The sequence below is a fragment of the Falco naumanni genome, chromosome 2 (assembly GCF_017639655.2).
Source record: "Falco naumanni isolate bFalNau1 chromosome 2, bFalNau1.pat, whole genome shotgun sequence".
NCBI classification, from domain to species: domain Eukaryota; kingdom Metazoa; phylum Chordata; class Aves; order Falconiformes; family Falconidae; genus Falco; species Falco naumanni.
In genome coordinates, this window is record NC_054055.1 from 58,327,468 (window position 1) to 58,346,784 (window position 19,317).

General features: G+C 38.4%; 1 protein-coding gene across 14 annotated transcripts in view; it reads right to left on the reverse strand.

The window, feature by feature from the left end:
• The window catches only part of DOCK9 (dedicator of cytokinesis 9), a 127,629-nt gene that overhangs the window by 101,348 nt on the left and 6,964 nt on the right, over window positions 1-19,317 (reverse strand). For 4 of the 14 annotated variants that reach the window (XM_040584434.1, XM_040584433.1, XM_040584429.1 and 1 more), the window contains exon 1: window positions 7,378-7,966. The exons of 4 other annotated variants lie outside the window; for them this stretch is intronic. In XM_040584434.1, coding sequence (XP_040440368.1) covers window positions 7,378-7,539 — 162 coding nt within the window. In that variant the 5' untranslated portion in view covers window positions 7,540-7,966. Of the gene's footprint in view, window positions 1-7,377; window positions 7,968-19,317 lie in introns of those variants that run through there. 6 more of the 14 variants (XM_040584440.1, XM_040584437.1, XM_040584436.1 and 3 more) reach the window with 3 other exon arrangements.

Sequence of the window (19,317 nt, forward strand, 5' to 3'; positions counted from 1 at the left end):
AGTGTTGCAAGTATACCTATCTTAGTACTGCTGAGTTTCCAACAGACATGTACTTGCCCTGGAAGAATACACTCACAACTTCAAGAGAACGGCTCAGCCAGCTGATAGCAGATGGAATACAGCATGCATTTCACCTGGTGACTCCCTGCCATACACACTGCACTTGGATGAAAAAGTGACAAGAAAATCAGTTAGGAAGACTCATTCCTCCTATGGCTAATACTGCAAACGTGTAACTTGCAGTCCCACCAATAGGAAGTCGATTATTGCGAGGGGAAAGAGAAAAAAGATAAAACATAAGACATAGATATGAGTGTGCTACATAATTTTTTGTGTTGACAACAATATAACTAGAATACTCCCATTTCACTGACTTCCCTTGGTAAAGCAAGAATTAAGCCTATTCTGGAATAGGTAGAACCACAATCCCTCTTTGGAGAGGTATCTCTTTGTATCAAAATGAACTGTATAAATCTCACATTTTGCATTACAGTTAAAATTACTCTCCAAACATTATTTTTAGGAAGAGAGTCAAGTAGCTTGGACAGGACAAAAATGCCAAGATACCAGGAGGTGTCTATTATAAGTAGGTTACATTGATGAAAAAAGGAAACACCAATGTACAGGTTTGTATTACTACTCAAGAAGCTGGAATAAAAAAACCTGATTTACCTGTTTTAGTGGCAGCATAAAGTTAAAGGATTCTCCCAGTCAGTGCCTCTGCTGGATCCACAATGATTTTGTACAATGCATTTTTTTAAAAGCCCTTTTACTTCATGTAATAAGAATTTGGCTAAAGTTGTTAACACCAACATGGCATATCTCATTAATACTCCTCAGCTAGACATTACTAACTGTCAGATAAGATACAGTACCTTAGTCTGGACACTCTTACTCTGTGACAAATACCAATTAAAGTTTAAAATCACAGCAGAGCTAAGCATATTATAGATTAACTTAAGACTTGTCCATGTCACACTTTTGCATACTATTACCTATGAAGTATCAACTTAAAGGGCATTTTCTTGAGTCACTGGTAACTGATAGTTTCATACCATCTCAGTAGATGTTTTCTACAGAGATGTAGAAAGTAGATCTTTCTGTTTTCAGGGAAAACCTGACTTCCTTATGACCCCAGGGGAAAGACAAGAAGTCAGTAGAATTTAATCAGGATATGAGACTTTAAGATTAAAACTGCGCTTCTGTTAAAGGATTTAACTATTGTTCTGACATACCTCCTTACAGACAAGACATGTACCAGCAGACTGACTATGAGAACAGTATCAGACCAAACACAGCTTTTTTCCTACTTGGACAGTACCTAACAATTATCAGAAACTAACACGACACTAAACCTAACACAGACACTAAACCAAAGAACAAAAGTGAGTCAAAACTCCAAGTCTGAAAATCTCTACAACTGAAGCAGTTCTGTGCCAAGCACAAGTAGGAGTCTTCCCGCTGTGTAACACCAACCTTAAAAGACTTTTTCCAGGAGTAATTTGCTCCTTGACAAGATTGTCTTCGAGCTGAAGTAAAAGTCCATCTTGGTTTGCCTCTAAACTGTAACACAAACCTGTCTTGGACATCAAACATTGGAGTTCTAAGAAACAAGAAGTTGCAGGAGTCAGCAGTTGACTCTCAAATTTACTTTAATTGCAATTAATTTCATGACAGAATAGTGTACCTGCATCTGTAGATGATTCAAATTAGCATTTCAGGCTGTTCCTAAAGCAGGTGGAAGGAAATATTAATCAGGGAGAAAGAGCAGAGAAGTCCAACTCCTTTTCTGCGTGTTCAACTAAGTCTAGACCAGGGGTCCTCAGACTTTTTAACCAGGGGGCCGGCACACTGATGCAGTGCAGGCAGTCACCTGCGGCTGCTTGGTTTCCACCCCCAACCCCCGGTCGGGGTGGGTGGGGGTGGGGTGGGGGGAATCTGTAAATACCGGGGGCCGGATTGAGGACTCCGGGGGGCCGTATCTGGCCTGCGGGCCGTAGTTTGAAGACTCCTGGCCTAGACTCTAGTCTTGAAAGCACCACCCATGCAGCCTCTCCACCACAGAAATTGTCTTCCCATTCCTCAAGATCATATAAGGCTTTGATTTTTTTTTTTTTTCCTGGTTTGGGGGGTTGGTTTTGGTTGTTAGAGGTTGTTTTGGTTGTTCTTTTTAACTCCAGACATTTTGCTTGCTTTCAAAGCAGTATATCCAGCTTCCACAAGACCCCATTTGCTGATACATTTGAAGTGAACATGTTTTCTACCAGGATGCAACCTAATGACATATTTTTGGGGCCAGGTATCTTTCTGTACTAGTCCAACCCTATCCTTAGATTTCATCCACAGTCCTAAAGAATTTCTCCTGAAGATACCACATTTAACCTTATCTTTTGCATGCCAGTGCACTGGGTGCCTACCAACCAATGTCTGATATTCCTCTCATTTGCAACTTTCAAAGAAGTGTATTTCCTGCAGGAACTACACATTTGGTGAATTTGTGCTGCAATTTCCCTTGCTAAGAGGGCAGAAGGATACCCGAGATGGACATTCAAGCATTCTTCCCAAAGGAGTCTAATGAAAGGTCAAAAAAAACCCAAAAAACCTCTACAGAAATCATCAGAAGATTTAGCCAAAACTACAAGCCAGCACATAAGAGACCAGGTTTTTATTTACCAAAGCAATAAGATGAAAGGAGATAAAAGAAGTGCCCTCATTCAAGTGACCCATGAAAAACTATGCAACTGTTAGATGCTGTACTCATACATGTCTGCTTCTTCCTTATTAAGAGGCCTAATGAGGTCTATGCTCCAGTAACTGATGAATAAAAGCCACTTGTACTACAGTTACAAGTTGAAGCAAGTTATGAGAGAGAAGTAACACAGTAAGCCATACAAATTATCTGCACACCATTAGAGAATTGCTGCATAAGCCATTTAAGCACATTTAAAACACACAACTTCCACTTACTCAGCAGAATTACTTCCTTAGAACCCTCTCCTTTATACATTGCTACTTCAAACAAACAAGTTGATATGAATTTGTTAATTCAGACAGCAAGAACAGGCTCTGAATATAAGGCCTTTTAATAAATGAATGTTTTAAGATTTATTTTAAACACATCATATCTTAAATCAATAAAAGCCTTTTTTCAAAAATCATGCACATATAACTTAATACTATTCTGAAAACAAAATATTTGCAACTTGATTGCCTACTGTGGAGTTATTTCCAGAATGACACAGCTCACTACTGTCATTAACCAATCTTAGAACATGCACAGACTTTAGTAGACCTTGAAGATGTCACAGTTTATTAATAGACCACATAACTCATGAAGAGCATAGAAAGAGCAGTCACACAAAAAAACCCTCAGTAACACCTAATCATGATGTTGCTGTCAAGTCAACAGGTGACACAGACTAAGAAACTGCAGCTACTAAAATATAAAGTTAGTGGTTCTGTTTCCAGCAAGTATCTAAATCTATCTTGTTAAAGACTGGACATACACTATTTCAAAATGCCCTGCAGGTCTCTCTGAAATTGTGTAACCACAAATTAAGTAATAGTTATTCCGTATCAGACATAGTAAATTTAAAGGCTACCTAAAATTATCAGGCCACATCTTGCACATGCTACAGGTACCAAACTACCTTAAGCATGTTTACCAAACTACAAGGTTCACTGAATGAAATGGCAGTGCTAAATAGGCCATTAGAAGCAAACAGAACAGAAAACATTACAAGCATCGAAAAAAGGCAAGTTGCTTTCTGCTTTAGATTTACAGACAAATCTGAAAAAAAAAAAAACCGTTAATATTCTTCAGCATACAGTCTGTCTCAGGAGGCTTTTCTAGCTCCTCCATTGGCATTGCTAGCACACTCACCTATCCTCTCCCTTCTCTGAATACTTCAAGGGGCTATTAGCAAAACCCACACTTCTAAAATGTTGCTGGGTTTGTTGTCACTGTTCGTTCTCCCTTGCTTATTTCCCATTTTTGTCTACTATCTGGAACAGCTGTTTAGGCCCTAAACCATACAGTAACATTTCACTCCTAGATCACACAAAAAAACCCAAATTTGAATATAAAAATAAAAGCCATGAAAAAAAACCCTCCTAACTCAACACAGCTGAAATAAGATGGAGTAATATGCTGAGAATGGATTAAAAAAAAAATGATAGGAAAATCAAAACAAACCATGTAGATCATGCGTGTAAGCTAATATTTTGAAACTGTATCCTTCAACTTACTACAAAATTAAGTAAATTAGAATGTTTCCTCAACATTTGCAGAAAATAAATATGCTCTAGGTGGACATTTGGGGGCAACACTTTCAATAATTTTGATGCAACTTTTAATAGCATTTCAAATTAGATTTATAATCTTTTACTAAAATATTGATTTTTATCCATATAGACCTGAAGACCCTAAGAGATCCTGTGCTCTAGCAAGACAATGTGTATGTGAACAGGCTAGAAATGTTCCCAAATATAAAATATAGCATTTTCACTGCAAGTTTGAATGACATCAGATGGATAGAAATAAACTGTACTCCTGAGAAGACATTCTCACCCAGGCTTCATTTTATATCTTTCCTACAAGCAATCAAAAGAACAGGCCTGCTTAAGATAAAATTTTAATTAGATTTAATCAGACTTCAGACATAACCTCCCAAGCTCTGCATTATAGGGTAAATAAGAAAAATATATGCTAAATCAACTACCTCAGTCTCCTTATTTCTTCAAGGAACAGGAGATTTTTCCTTCAGGAGAACTACTTCCTGAGAGTTTTCTGTTCACGGGAAATTTTCACAGATTTTCAACACTGGTTTTGCAAGAGAATCAATACATTCTTAAAGGACTCCCTGAAATTCACTGGTGTTTTGACAACAGCTCTGTATCAGGAGTTACTTAATCCAAAATAGCTAAATAGATCAGATAGCCGGTACAACCTAAAAGACAGAGGTAAAAGATTGCAGCTGAAATACGTGTTACAACACAAATAGGTGAAGCCTTATACCAATGCTTGCATCTGTTGCAACAGCCACCAAAAATAAAACACAGGGAAGTGATACACTGCCATGCTCTTTTAGTCTTGGCCATACAGCTCCTCTTTAGAGGAGAGGATTCCTGTAGTCTTCATCTCACTGCATGGCTTCTCAGTGAAAAGCAATGGAATTTCTCCTGAAAGCCACCTCTTCAAAGGTTGAAGAGCTGGCCAAATTAGCTCTTACAGCAAAGAGTACAAAAATTATGTAATTTAAGAGTTCTATATGTATACTTAGACCTCAGTTTCATAAAATCACTCATCCCTGTTGCCAGGACTGCAGTATTCTTTCCCCCTCTTCAGAGAACACTGCTTTCTACTCTTCAGGGGTAAGTTAGTAGCAACTGCTCTCCAGCCTCAGACAGCATCTCAGAAAGCAATAGCCAGCACCAGCTCTGAATATCACAAGCATGACCTTCCAATGAAGTCCCATTTTTGTATTTTGTAAAATTCTGACTTTTGTTATTATGGACTACACTAGCCCAGTACAATAAGTAGGAAGTCATTTTGACCCCTCAATTCCACACACTTTTCCATACTAACCTTCAGGTATTTATCCCAGGACGAAACTTTTCTCAATCCACTACCTCCAGCTAAACCAAATGAACAAAGCCATACAAGGAAACCCAAAAAAAACCCAGTATCATTATTTAAAAAAAAAAAAAATAAAAATTTTTGACTTTGAAAAAACCCAAACCAAACCTAAGTGACAGATGTGGAACTTAGTCTGCCACTTAGAACCAAAGTATATTTGGCGCTTACTTTTGCCAGTTTGCAAACCAGTTCTGTAGGGCTAAATTAAAGATAAATTATTGCTGGAACAATACCACACAAAACAAAACAAAAAAAATACAAAAAATTTTCACTGCGACCTCCATGTTACAATAATTCATACTACATTTAAAAAAAATTAGGTTTTCATTCATTCATCTAACTATATGTAGACCAGTAAATTTAAGGCCAGTAAAGGTGTTAGGTCTTAAATTCAGTGGAGTATAAAGTTATTGAAAGTAATAATTGTCCAGAGTTTAACAGATGTCTAATAACCATCTCTACAAGGCTAACTTAAAAATGGCTAACAGTGTAAAAAGGCTTCTAATACTTAGAGGAAGCCATTTTATTTTTAATATCAGACCATAGCAAGAGTTTTAAAAATGCAATACTATCATGAAGGGTAATATACATACTGTAAGTCAATTTAAGCATCTAAAGACAGTTCAGATCATTCTGTATTTTCTCCTGGAAGCTTATGTGTATGTATCCATGCACATAAACATACATATAAGGGCATGTGTGCACATATATACACACATTCAGATACATATGTACACACACTCACACACACCCTTTTTTTCTTATATTTGAGTTCAGCAAGAAAGGACCTGAACAGCATAAAGGCAACAAAGCTCTGAAATTTCTAAAGGCTTTCCATAACTGCAGTTGCAGTGTCGGTATGCCAGCAGGCACTACAAGCTTGTCAAAATCCGTTCAGTTATTTCCGTGTACCACACCTCTCTTATTCTAACTATCTAGCCAGTGACAAAGCAATTAACAAGTAACCTCAAATTATTTTAAATAAATATTTAAAGCCTTAACTAGCCTAATTATGAAGCAAGCAGTGCACATCAGCTATTGCAATTCCACCCCCTCAAGCCTAAATGCAATACATCTGACGCACAAATGCGTCACTAACCTGGGGGGTACAAAGACAGTCTCACTTTAAAGCCTGTGTTCTTTGCATCAGGCAACACCTAAAAAAGCCTTTAAGAGCAAAGCAGGTTCACAAAACAGTTATGACTCCCTTTAATGAATTTTTTTTTTCTTCTAGAATGCTCCTTTATCCCTTTCAGTAAGTTAAACAGATACAGAATAATTACGAGGGGGGAGTAAGGAAAAAATGTACTCAAATCCATCTGCAAAAAATAAACCTTAAATCCTGGGTTACTGTTTTCGCAACAATGCATTCCTTAGTTTTTCCAAATAACATAATCATCTGTTGTTCTTCAATTGAAGTGCCAAATTCATTCCAAAAGTATGTTTAGAAAGATCTAACAGCAGACAATATTCTACAACAATCCTGTTTATGAAGTGAAAATTCTTCAGAGCTATCAATACAAATCTAATGATATAATGAATATGAATCCTAAGCTTTAACATTAAAGCTGCATGCATACATTTATTACATGTCACATACATGCACTAACATCCTACAATATCAGGACAAGGTATATCCATGTCTGTACATGGTAGATGTTAAATAAACATGGTATCCTGGGTTTAGTTTAGCTTTCAATTAGCAGATAGAATTATTAATGAAACAAGTTTATATTTACCAGGGATGAATGAATCAATACTCCTGAATCTTCATTTGGTGAGCTGAATGCTGTGTATTCAAGGGCATTGTTTTCCCCTTGCTGTTTGCAAATATAACCACAGTTTCTCTCAAAAACTGTACGAATACCTTTAAACAAAACCACACTTGTAGTGCAACCCATTCCAAATCTGTTGAATTTTGCATTTCTAGCAGCCCTGATTGCATTTGCAGAATGTCTTCTTCCTTTGCTCGACTCGAATAATTTTCCTGTGCTTTGCAAAAATATTTCTTTGTACAATCTTCATTATGTCCGACATTTAGTATGTTCTTCGACTAGATCCCATCAGCTACTGAAATGTAATCCTATTTGCTTAAGCCAAGCACTGCCAAAAATCCAGCCGCAAAAGACAAAAATCAGAGGGTGATGAAAAGCAAACGATACCTCGACTGTAGAAGATAGGAGGCTTTCAGCATGGGCTATACTCTGCAACGGAGATGAAAAGATATTCCAGAGGGTCATGGAAAGAGCTCCTATATTTCAGAGATCCTCAGAATATAATCAAAGACGAAAGGAAACTGCAAAGATACTGCTGCAGTTTCTGCTGCCAGCCACAAAGAATCCATCTGCTGCAAGAAAGCACTCTCCCAGAATGCTTAGCACAGAGTTCGAACTGGCAAACATTTCTTTGCTTGACCTATATGTGCTTTTTAGTGTTTAAAACAAAAAACTTCAAAATAAAAAATGCAAAATTTAAGGGGAAAATTCTTAAAATCACTGCTGCTATGGGAAAAAACCCCCAGCATGTTATATAAACCTACTTCTATCAAATTTGTGTTATCAGTGTGCTGTTATCAGTTCAGGCAAACCACATGGGAGCTGAAGGCAGCTTTTACTTTTTCCTTCCTTCCTTGCACACAAAGCGATCAGTCAATTCTCACCTGCCAGAAACTGACATTATCTAGTCCTTGATTGCAAATGGTCAATAGTCATTAATAAAAAAATAAGAATAGCAACTGACTATCTAGCTACAGATCAACATCTACATCTAAAACAAAAATACAGAATTAATTTTAAAATACATAAATTTCTTGGGTTTATAGTGAATCACACATGTATTGATTGTATTTATCACTACAGGATTCTACTTAACATACTGTACTGGTATCTGTTGTACAGGTATGTAAATAACACTGAGAAGAAGCATTAAAATTTTTGAACTACTTTTGAAGGCAAGGAATTTGCAAAAAATAACTATTTCAATCCACACCATAACAGTATCAATCATCCTGTCAGAGACTGCTGGTTAGTTTTATATTTCTGATAAACTGAAAGCACTGAGATGTATTTACTTACTTACCAAATTGTAAAACTGGATGAAAGAGTGAACTTACAAACGCAAAATTGTTGCAATGGAGTTTAAACAAGCTAAATTAAAAGGACTTAAGTGAACTATGAAGGGAAGGAACAAACAGATTAATGATGTCAGCTACAGATTTGCCCCCATGCAAATTAACTTATCTCAAGGAAATACTTGCATGCTATAATAAGACATTCAGAATAAATATTCATTAGCGTTTTTCACTAATATCTGGCTAGTTAACACATCCCAGTATGCTTCTCGTTACATTCTAACCTAAATACACCATAACAACATGCAGGCACATTGATTACAAAGAAAAGAAAAAAAAAAATCAATATTTGACAGCAATCCAAGTAGTTCCTGCCAGTCTCACATTCTCAAAGGCAGCAGTTAGCACATTCCACATATTTTAAGAAAAACAAATTGTGTTAGGGCAGTTCTGTTAATAAGGAATAGCTTTTTGTGGGGGGAGAATAAAGCAACGGTGAAGAACTGGCCATAAATTCTACTATGAAGTGCAAAGATACTTCATACATAACCACGAACCTTGCACAGCAATGTCTGTACCACCTTCTGCCTCTCTACCTATCCTACCCTCTTTGAAAAGGGGCAGCAGGTCAGTGAGGCAAATACTCTGCGACACTCACTAAGGCTGGATAAAGAAATCTTTGCAAATGCACAAGGGAAAAACAGTCATGGCAATTACCATGGAAGGCATTCCCAAAAAAATACATTCAAGTTAACTATTTCTAGTGCAGAAGCCCATTTCACTCCCAGCTGGAATGCAGGATGATAGAGACCTGACAAAGTCCAGGTTCCAAATGTGACATCAAAAGTTAAGTGATCATGAAACGAAAGCACCACTTAGAGGGTTTTCCATGGCATTTCAGAGACTTCATAATAGGAAATGTTTCTAGAAAAAAAACACCACAAAACAAAGTAGCTCATGCCTTATAATATGAGAATATTTGAGAATATTCCTATGCCTTATAATACGAGAATATGAGAAAAATAAGTCAGTTTACAACAAATTATCACGCACTAGACAGTTCCTTCAAATGCCTATAAAATTACAAGACTTTTAAAGCACTAAGTAGGATGTGGAGAAACAGGAAGACAAAAAGATTTCATTTGGAAAGACAAACATATGACAGAATCGTAGACTAAGTCAGGCTGGAAGCAACCCTGAGAGGTGTCCCAATTCAAAACCAATTAAGAGCAAATTTAATTCTGATTACATCTTGAATAAATTTAGCATCATGTTTCTATGATATTTTAGACATCGCAACTGAAACTGACTTGGATTAACACAGTGGTAACAATGACATAAAAAGCATTCCAAATAGAGCTTGAATGGGAGATAAATATGGGGACACAAGGGATGGGAGGACAGGGAGGAGGAGCTTGACCAGATGCAAAATTATTAATATTACCAGTAATCAGAATAGTAAGCAATGTAAAGCAGTCTGCCAACAAGCAGACTTTTTCCTAAGACATAAGTTTGGTGCAAAGTGGAAGCTACCAGCTTCACTAAGGAGATTTCTGCAGTTGTGACAAGCAACCACATTGCACAAGCAGTGAACATCCAGACAGAAATGTGACATAATATAATATTATCCATTACAGTATTATAACTCAAAGTGAAATCGGAGGCTGGAAAAATTCCTGTGAAGGTCTGACAGAGCTTCCTCTACCAATTGAAGAGAGCCAAAAGACATGGTAATGTAAGTAAAAATCTTAAACCAATAGTAACAAGCCAACAAAAAAAAAAAAAAAAAAAAAAATCAACATATGAACAAGCCCAGAGTGTACATCATATGAGCAACAAGCTAGATATTATAAACTGCCTTTAGCTGTTATAGCCTGGGTTATGAAAAGGTCTTCTTCCATAAAAAAAAAAAAAAAAAAAAAGAGTGGAAGGGAGGAAAGGAAGGCTGTAAAAAGGAAACATCACTAAAGCCAGTCTTCTCTTGGTTTGTGAAAAAGGGTCTGCACTAGAAAGCATGCAGACTTAGGAAGAGCTATTCTAGTTAGTATATATTCCAAATGTTACATCTCTAAGCCAAAATGCCTGTTTATACAGGGAGCAACACACTCCTCCTTGCTATATAATATATTGAATCTGTACTGACTGAACTAAAAGATTCCCAAAGACAAAAAGGTTAATTAGTAATCTTAGCTCCATGTTGTTCACAATCATGTATTTTTGAAACATGCTCTCTTGGACAAGTAATAAAGAAGAAGCTCTAGTTCCTCTCCAGAAAATTGCTGTGAACTGTTTAATAGTACAGTTATACAACTAAGGGTCTAACCACCAGTCCTCTTCTGATTACAATAAAGCCTAATAATCACTTTTTACTTGGGAACTGGAGGACTTAAATTAACACGTTAAGCAACCTTTTGAAAACCAAATTAATTCCATCTGACACTGGTTAACATTTACTAAAGTAGAAGTCCTTAGGGAATCATTACCTCCATTGATTTAAAATCTTCAGGGGATCCTACAAAATACTCATTAACAAAATGAGAACTTAGAGGCACCTAGACAGAAATTGGATAGTTAAGAGAATACAGATCAAACTAGGGAGACCTTTCAATTGAATATGTTACTACAAAACAACATGGACATTGTGTCTTCAGACATGCCATCACTAAAGCAAAACAGTTCATAAACACAGGCCTGTATCTGCAAGAGAACATACTTCAGGCAGGATTCAAGCATCTAAATCCTAACATAAGAGCCACAAAAACATCCTTAATCTCTTAAAACATTAGAAGAAGGTACTTACATTTTTACCTACAAAGTTGTCCTTGATATTTAACATGTCCAACCTGAGGCCACCTTGACAGGAATGAACATCTGGTTCCCTAGAGATCTTAACACAACCTGACTGAATTCAGCTTTTCACAAAACATGACAGCGTTTGTAGGTGGAGCACTACCTTCCATCTGGCAGCTGCTTGTGGCTCAGAATGCTAGAGATGCGGGCCTAAAGCCTTCTCAGCCCAAAGAGATTAAAACCAACATCACTTATCACTCTTCAGAGTGCATTAACAACCTGATGATAGTATATCAAAGCTAACATATTCACTTCTGCCTGATAAAGCCATGCTGCACAGAAGAACTGAAGATCCCATAGCCCTGCAAGAGGGAAAAGGAAGTGTATATGCAACAGTTCACACTTACTAAAAAAGTTCCTAGAGAACAGGAAGAAAATTCAGGTGCTGGTTCCTGTTGCAAGGACCATTTCTGCAATGATTGCTTCACGCAAAGTTCATAGAAAAGCTCTGTCACGTGGCTCTCTTAAAGAACTCATATTCCTTCAGAAAGGAGAGTTGTGCTAAAAGCTGCTTTGTGGCCACAACAGTCAGTCTTACTCTGTCTTAAGAGTAAAACTTTTCAGCACCTGATTTGTCAAAACTAGTGCAGAGTGTCTGTTTGGATATGGATTGATCTTAGCAAGCCTCATATCCACTTTCCAGAACAGCAAGGAGAAGGATACAGGGAACTACAGACTGGTCACGTTCACTCCAATATCCAGGAAAAGTATGATGCAAACCCTCCTGGAAGCCACTTCCTGATGTCTAAAGATTAAGAGTGTAGTTCCAAGTAAACAACATGGATCTACCAAGGACAAAATATGCCTGACCAATCTGTTTACCTTCTGTGATGAGATGGTTAGCTCTATGGACAAGGAGGCAGCAATAGACACTGAATAAAGTTAGTGAAACAAGGCTTCTGACAGTCTCCCATAGCATCCTTGTAGCCAAATTAGGCAAATGTGGTCTGAATGAGTAAATAAGGATGACAGCCTGTTGGACAGCAAGTTGAACATACTGAGCATGCTTCTCAGTACAAGAAAGATATTGACACATTGGACTGAGTCCAATGGAGGGCCATCATCATAGTTTAGGGGCTGCAGCATATGATACATGAGAAAGCAATCTTGGATAGTTTAGCCTTAAGTGAAGGCTAAAGGAAGATCTTAGTGCTGTCTGCAACTATCTAATGGGAAGGCAGACAGAGGATAGAGCCAGGCTCTTGAAGGTACAGTCACAGGACAAGAGGCAGACACAGAATATTCCATCTGCATAAAAGGATTTGGTTTTACTTTTTTAAACCATAAGGACTGTCAGCTTCTAGGGTTAAAGCATTTCCATCTTTGTGGATATTAAAACCAGACTGAGCAACTTGCTCTAACCAGATCTGTTCTGAGCAGGGGATTGTACTAGGCAACTCCCAGAGATTTTCCTTTCAATGTGTACGTTTACGTGATTCTGTGGCATTACACACACTGGGTAGACACGCATTAACCACAGAGACAGAGAAAAACTCCAAGAGAATTCACCCTTCCGAAGAAAGCCAGTATGATTACTCCAGGAGGTAGTCTTGAGAATAGTATGCTTGGATTCTTTTGCAATTCTACTGAGAATCTGCACACTCAGCAAAGCCCTATGCAGAGATTAGCATCCAACAAACAAAAAAAAATATATTGTGACATTAGAAATACTAAGTATACCACCAGGCTGAAGACCAGAGACAGTTTATCATTCATATGAGATACTCCTAATGTCAAAGATCACCTAAAATGTAAAACCTAATGCTTACGAAAATTGGAGCAAGTTTTAGTTCTGTCCTATCTAGCCAAGGAAGCTGTCATAGCTGGCTAATATCTTTTTTTATATTTTTTTATTATTTTTTTTCATTTTATTTGTCCTTTTTTTATCTTTTATTATAACTGACAAACAAGGGGAATGTTTGTGTCTATTCTGCCTCTAAATGTATAGAAGAAGTGGGAAGGAGGCATAAATGATGCAACCAAAGAAATCCTATTCCAAATCTTGCATACACTGTATTACGTATGAGCTGATGGAGAGATGCACATAATTTTAAAACCCTGCTAGTTACAAAATGCTAAATATCACAGCTAATAGTTTTCGGTCACATAGTTGAGAGCTGTAGAAAGTTCAGCCTTCTCACAAGTCTATTCTTACATGAGTAGCAACACATTTTCATCCATAGATGAGCACTGGGAGCTGCCAGTAAAGCATGTGCCTTAAATTCCAACTTAACTCCAAGTATACCTTGAGGATAGACATACCAAGAATAACCCAGAGACCTTCAGGATGTTGTCCAAGTCAATCTGAACTGAACAAACGGACATTTATTGCTAAGCATGAGACACAAAACACTTAGCCCTTTTAACTGTTTTACATTTCAAGCCATAACATCAGATTTCTGGTATTGAAATATGCTCACAGGACTCCATCTAGCGGTCACATAACTTTCAGCTTTCTGAAGTTGAAGTGATTATTGTGGGCTCTTAAATAACCGCTAAGATAACCACAACAGAGTATTTTTTTATTAGAGAGCTACAGAACAAGTTGCTGATTATAGGATATTATTTTCAGAAACACTGATGAAACCGTGCCAGAATAAATAATGGTCAACAGTACATCAGACTAGAAAAAAAAAGAAGTTGAAATCCAGCTTTTGAACAACTTTACTGTGTTCAGGGAAGAGCAGCAGAAACTTCCAGGCTCATACAACCTTTTATACTTTTAATCCCTCTTTGAAAGTTATTCAGATTCAGGTCTTTCTCCTTCCTTTTGTTCCCAGCTCAGTCAGGAACAAGTTCCAGCTTCCCCTCCAGCAGATCATTAGCTGCCAAAATATTATGCCGGAAGTATTGTCCCCTGAACTTTACCAGCAAGACTGTACACAGAAGGATTATTAATTTTTTTTCGTATTAGAAACCTCAGATTTCATGCAAGGAAAATCTTACTGGATCATGCTGTAGGTCTGGCTGGGAAGAAACTAATATACAACATTATTGAGCAATCTAAGGCCATATACAACACCAGGCAAATAACTTTGAGGTGGTAACAAGCCTGGCAAGCAAAAATCCCAAGACAATTTCTGAAGGAAAGGAAAATAACATCCTTCAAATAATTAGTGTGTCATCTCTTCATTAATCCAAATGCTCTTTTTAAACTCAATGACATTTGAGGTTCAACATGAATTTATAATCCTTCTTGGACTAGCAAACAGTAAGAGCAAAGCCTCCTTGAACATTCCTTAAAGGCAAACATACTACTATGATTTTCAGCTAAACCACTCAGATGACATTACATTGCACAAGTATTAGTGCCACTGCAGGTGGATGCTAATATGCCTGGCAGAAAGAGGTCTGAAATACCATTTGTCATCATCACTGTACTGCAGCAAGTAAAGAATGGGCTAGGTGAGGTGCCTTTCAATCTTGTTTTTACAAAGCTTCAGTTCTGTATTATTCTACTGCCTGGGTGTGGTCACTTACAACCATGCCTACAAATGAGCCTACAGAGCCATCAAGTGAAGTGCAAGCAGATACTCTGTCAGTATCAGCGCCCTGCTGAAGAACAGTACTTCTGAAACCAAAGGATATAAAGACCATCACACAACATTAAGGAACAAAAGCACAAAACAGCATGGGCAATGTGATCAAACTGGAAAATGGATGAGTACCTTTCCATCACCTTAAAACCAAAGCCTCTTTCCCATACGTTAATATCCATAGTGCTAGATAGAATTTCCATTAGACTTTTTTACTCGACCCATTTGACATTTTCACAAACCTATTAAAATGAGATGGAGAGCTAGCTTACTAGCCATTGCCTCTTCCCACTGAAAACACCCAGTTCTTTCTGTAGAACTTTATTATTCATGTTTCAGTACTTCTTTCAGCATATGAAGGGCAGCTATGTGCCTTGGGTAATCAATAAGATAGCAAGATCATGTATCCTAATGTCAAAATACAAACATCCAAGGGCAGTGGAGGCTCTGAACTTGCAAGCTGAAACTAAATTAAATGTCTGCTCTGGTACACTGAACTCCAGACTCCTGAAATCAACTACATTTCACTTACGATAACACAAAAATTGCAATGTATTACATCCTGCACTGACGTAACCAGATATCTAAATGCTTTCTCTACTTAAAATTATACAAGCATTATCCATTCTGGGTGTAATGGGCAGTCACTCTTTGTTGAGGGATTAATTTTATAGTAGTAAAAATATAAACCCCTGTCTTATCTCTAAATTCACCAGATAACTCCTTCCCACCCACAGAGTACCTGAAAGTACTAAAAGCAGCTTAGTCTGTACCTCAAATTTCAAAATCTAGATCAGTATCTGTCAACACGCCATCTCCTATTAAGTCAATAGCTACATCTGAGTATCAAAAAGCAACCAGAAGTACACAAAGCAGCAGCTAAAAATTCTTTATTTACACTGATGGACGTATATTACGCACTTCCCTGTATTCTAGCAGACCTAGATAAGCATTACTCCTCCTCAGCTTTGTTGTTACTAAAGTCTTCACTTTTTTTTTTTTTTCTCTCTTTTTTTTTTCATTATTGCGGGAGCGGGGGGTAGGGTTGGTTTTCTTGTTTGGGGGCAGTGGCAGTGTGTGGGGGAGTTGTGTTTTAAAATGGTTTTGTTGCTTAGTTAATTTTATGTGAGGTCACTTGATATCCCCACTGCATTAATTGTTTCTTAGAAGAAACTTCAAAAGGGACTGGTTTAGGTCAACTTGTAGGGATATAACATTGATTATGCACAAATTATTCATCCCTCAAAATTTCAAACGAGTTTAGAAGAGTAAGGCATCATGTTCAAAACTGTCACAAGTGAATGGTTTTGTTGATTTAGTGTCCCACATTTATTAATTTCTAGTATTCTTTCCCAGATTCATCACTAGAAGAAACTTTGCAAGAGTGCTACAGAAGCAGGTAGAAGAAAAAAAAAAGCCATTCTAAACCACGTTTCCCGATTTGCTCAGAATTACAAAGTTGACATTTCTCCCAGAATTACTGGCATTGACAATATTGTGCAGAACAAGGTCTACTTTAAATGTAACCTTTGCACAGAACTGCTGCGAATCAGATTTTTCAAACATTGTTCTGCCTCAACTGACTTATTTCTTCCTCCTCATTGTCTCAAGATAGAACAATGATCCAGAATTTTCATGTTCTTTTTAGACACAACAATTCCAAGAGCTGAATAACAAATTTCCTTCTTAAACTACCTGATATCCTTTCCTTCAGCTGGTGAGCAGAAAGAAATTCTAGCTGGTCCTCTAATGGATAAACAGGCCTTTTTATTCAGAGAGGGTCCCAAATAAAAGCTCAGCCTGGGCCCAGAGGCTTAAAACTAGAATTACAGATAAGGCTGTGATTTACACTGACACCAACAAGTACTCCAGTCTGAACCAGCTTGCAACTTCCTTGCTTCCTCAGCACACAGAGCTCAGATTACTCCATTCTTAAAAGCAAACTAACACCTTAGAATCATAGAATGGTTTGGACTGGGAGGGACCTTAAAGATCACGTAGTTCCAACGCCCTGCCATGGGCAGGGACACCTTCCACTAGACCAGGTTGCTCAAAGCCCCATCCAACCGTGAGGATGGGGCATCCACAACTTCTCCAGGCAACCTGTTCCAGTGCCTCACCACCCTCACAGTAAAGAATCTCTTCCTAATATCTAACCTAAATCTACCCTCTGTCAGTTTCAAGCCATTCACCCTTGCCCTATCACTACAAGCCCTTGTAAAAAGTCCCTCTCCAGCTTTCCTGTAGGCCTCCTTTAGGTACTAGAAGGCTGCTATAGGATCTCCCCAGCACCTTCTCTTCTCCAGGCTGAACAACCCCAACTGTCTCAGCCTGCCTTCATAGCAGAGGTGTTCCAGCCCCTGACCATCTTCGCGGCCCTCCTCTAGACTCACTCCAACAGGTCCGCGTCCTTCTTGTGTTGGGGCCCCCAGATCTGAACGCAGTACTCCAGGTGGGGTCTGAAAAGAGCAGAGCAGAGGGGAGAGAATTGCCTTCCTCGGCCTGCTGACACCTTACAGAACAAATACACAGAAGAGTCCAGTTCTAGGCTCCTCTGCACAAGAGAGCCATGGACATACTGGAAAGTCCAGCAATAGGCCACAAAGATGATGAAAGGACTGGAGCATCCCTCCTACGAGGAGAGGCTGAGGGAGCTGGGACTCTTCAGCCTGGAGAAGAGAGGGCTCGGGGGGGTTCTCATCAATGTACATAAATACCTGCAGGGAGGGTGCAAAGAGGACAGAGCCAGGCTCTGCTCAGTGGTGCCCAGTGACAGGACCAGTGGCAATGGGCCAAACTGAAACACGGGAGGTTCCCTCTGAACATCAGGAAATAATTTGTCACTGTGAGGGTGACCAGGTTGCCCAAGGCGGTGGCAGAGTCTCCATCCTTGGCAATACTCAAAAGCCACCTGGACACAGCCCTGGGTAAACAGCTCTAGGCAGCCCAGCTTGAGCACAGGGTTGGACCAAATGACCTCCAGAAGTCCCTTCCAGCACCAGTCATCCTGTGATTGTGTGAGAGAACCACAGCACCCCTTGGCACCACATCCCTTGGAAGGATCTTTCCTGATGCTTTTTTATTATTATTCTGGATACTCACCAGCAGCCCCAAGGCAACACCACTACCTTAAACAGAGCACTACTCCCAGAATGGAGTAGTTAGTTTCACCAGTTTGACATGCTAGATCCAGACAGAGTTTTCAACAAAGGCTCTTGATTTCTTCTTTCCCTTCTCATTTTTCCTCACTTGAACTGCCTGAGTCTCCAAACCATGCAGCAATCTCTGGACACAGCAGGAGAATGCAGAAGACAGTATCTTGATTCCCCATTCCTCCTCTCGTATCTGATTCATTTGGCACATATGAGGAGTTGACAAACTGTTCCAGCAGACACAATAATTCGTCTTTACACCAAAAAGAGTCCTACCTCCCACCCCTGCAGTCAGATTAAGATTTTTATTTTCTTAATGTTTCTGCAGCAAAACTGCTATTTTTCTCAACTGGTCACAATAAGAGTTTCACAGAAGACAACCTCACCTACAGAGGTTGGATTCCTCTTGCCAAACTTTTCTGCTCCATAACAGTTTTTCTTCATAAAAATCCCTTCAGAGATTCTGCTGAAGTTTCTAAGACTTTAGACAACCTAGTAAGCATTTTCCCAAAGCAGAGTCCATTGTACCAGTGAAATTCTGGCCCTTATTTGGGACAAGAAATCTTGTCCATAACATTAACCAGGTTGGGTTTTAAGGCCTGTTAATTTATTGGGGTTTTAATATTACAGAAAGTCTCCATTTTGAGATAATATATGCTCACTTTCATTCTCATGCAAAAAAAAACTTTAAGGACCCTTACAGAAGAATATTTTTTAAAAAAAATCCCATAGCTTTCTCATAATGTGATACCTCCGACTAATTCATAGATTATTAAATTTAAGATATGCCTGTGGACTAAGGCAGAATGTAAGCCTCCTTTCATAAACCTATCTATCTTCTAAATTAAGGTCTAAAATAAGTTACACTGTCAGAATTATTGGAGTACCTTCTCATCTTTAGACATAAATTATTTCAAAAATATTTCAATGAGAAAGCCATTGTGTAACACATGGACTACTTGTGCAACTTTATACCTTCTCTGCCTTGCATCATTAATGCTTTTCATGGACACAGACAATGTATGGGGGGTGAGGGAAAATGAATTTGCCTTTACCCTCTTCCAGATGAAG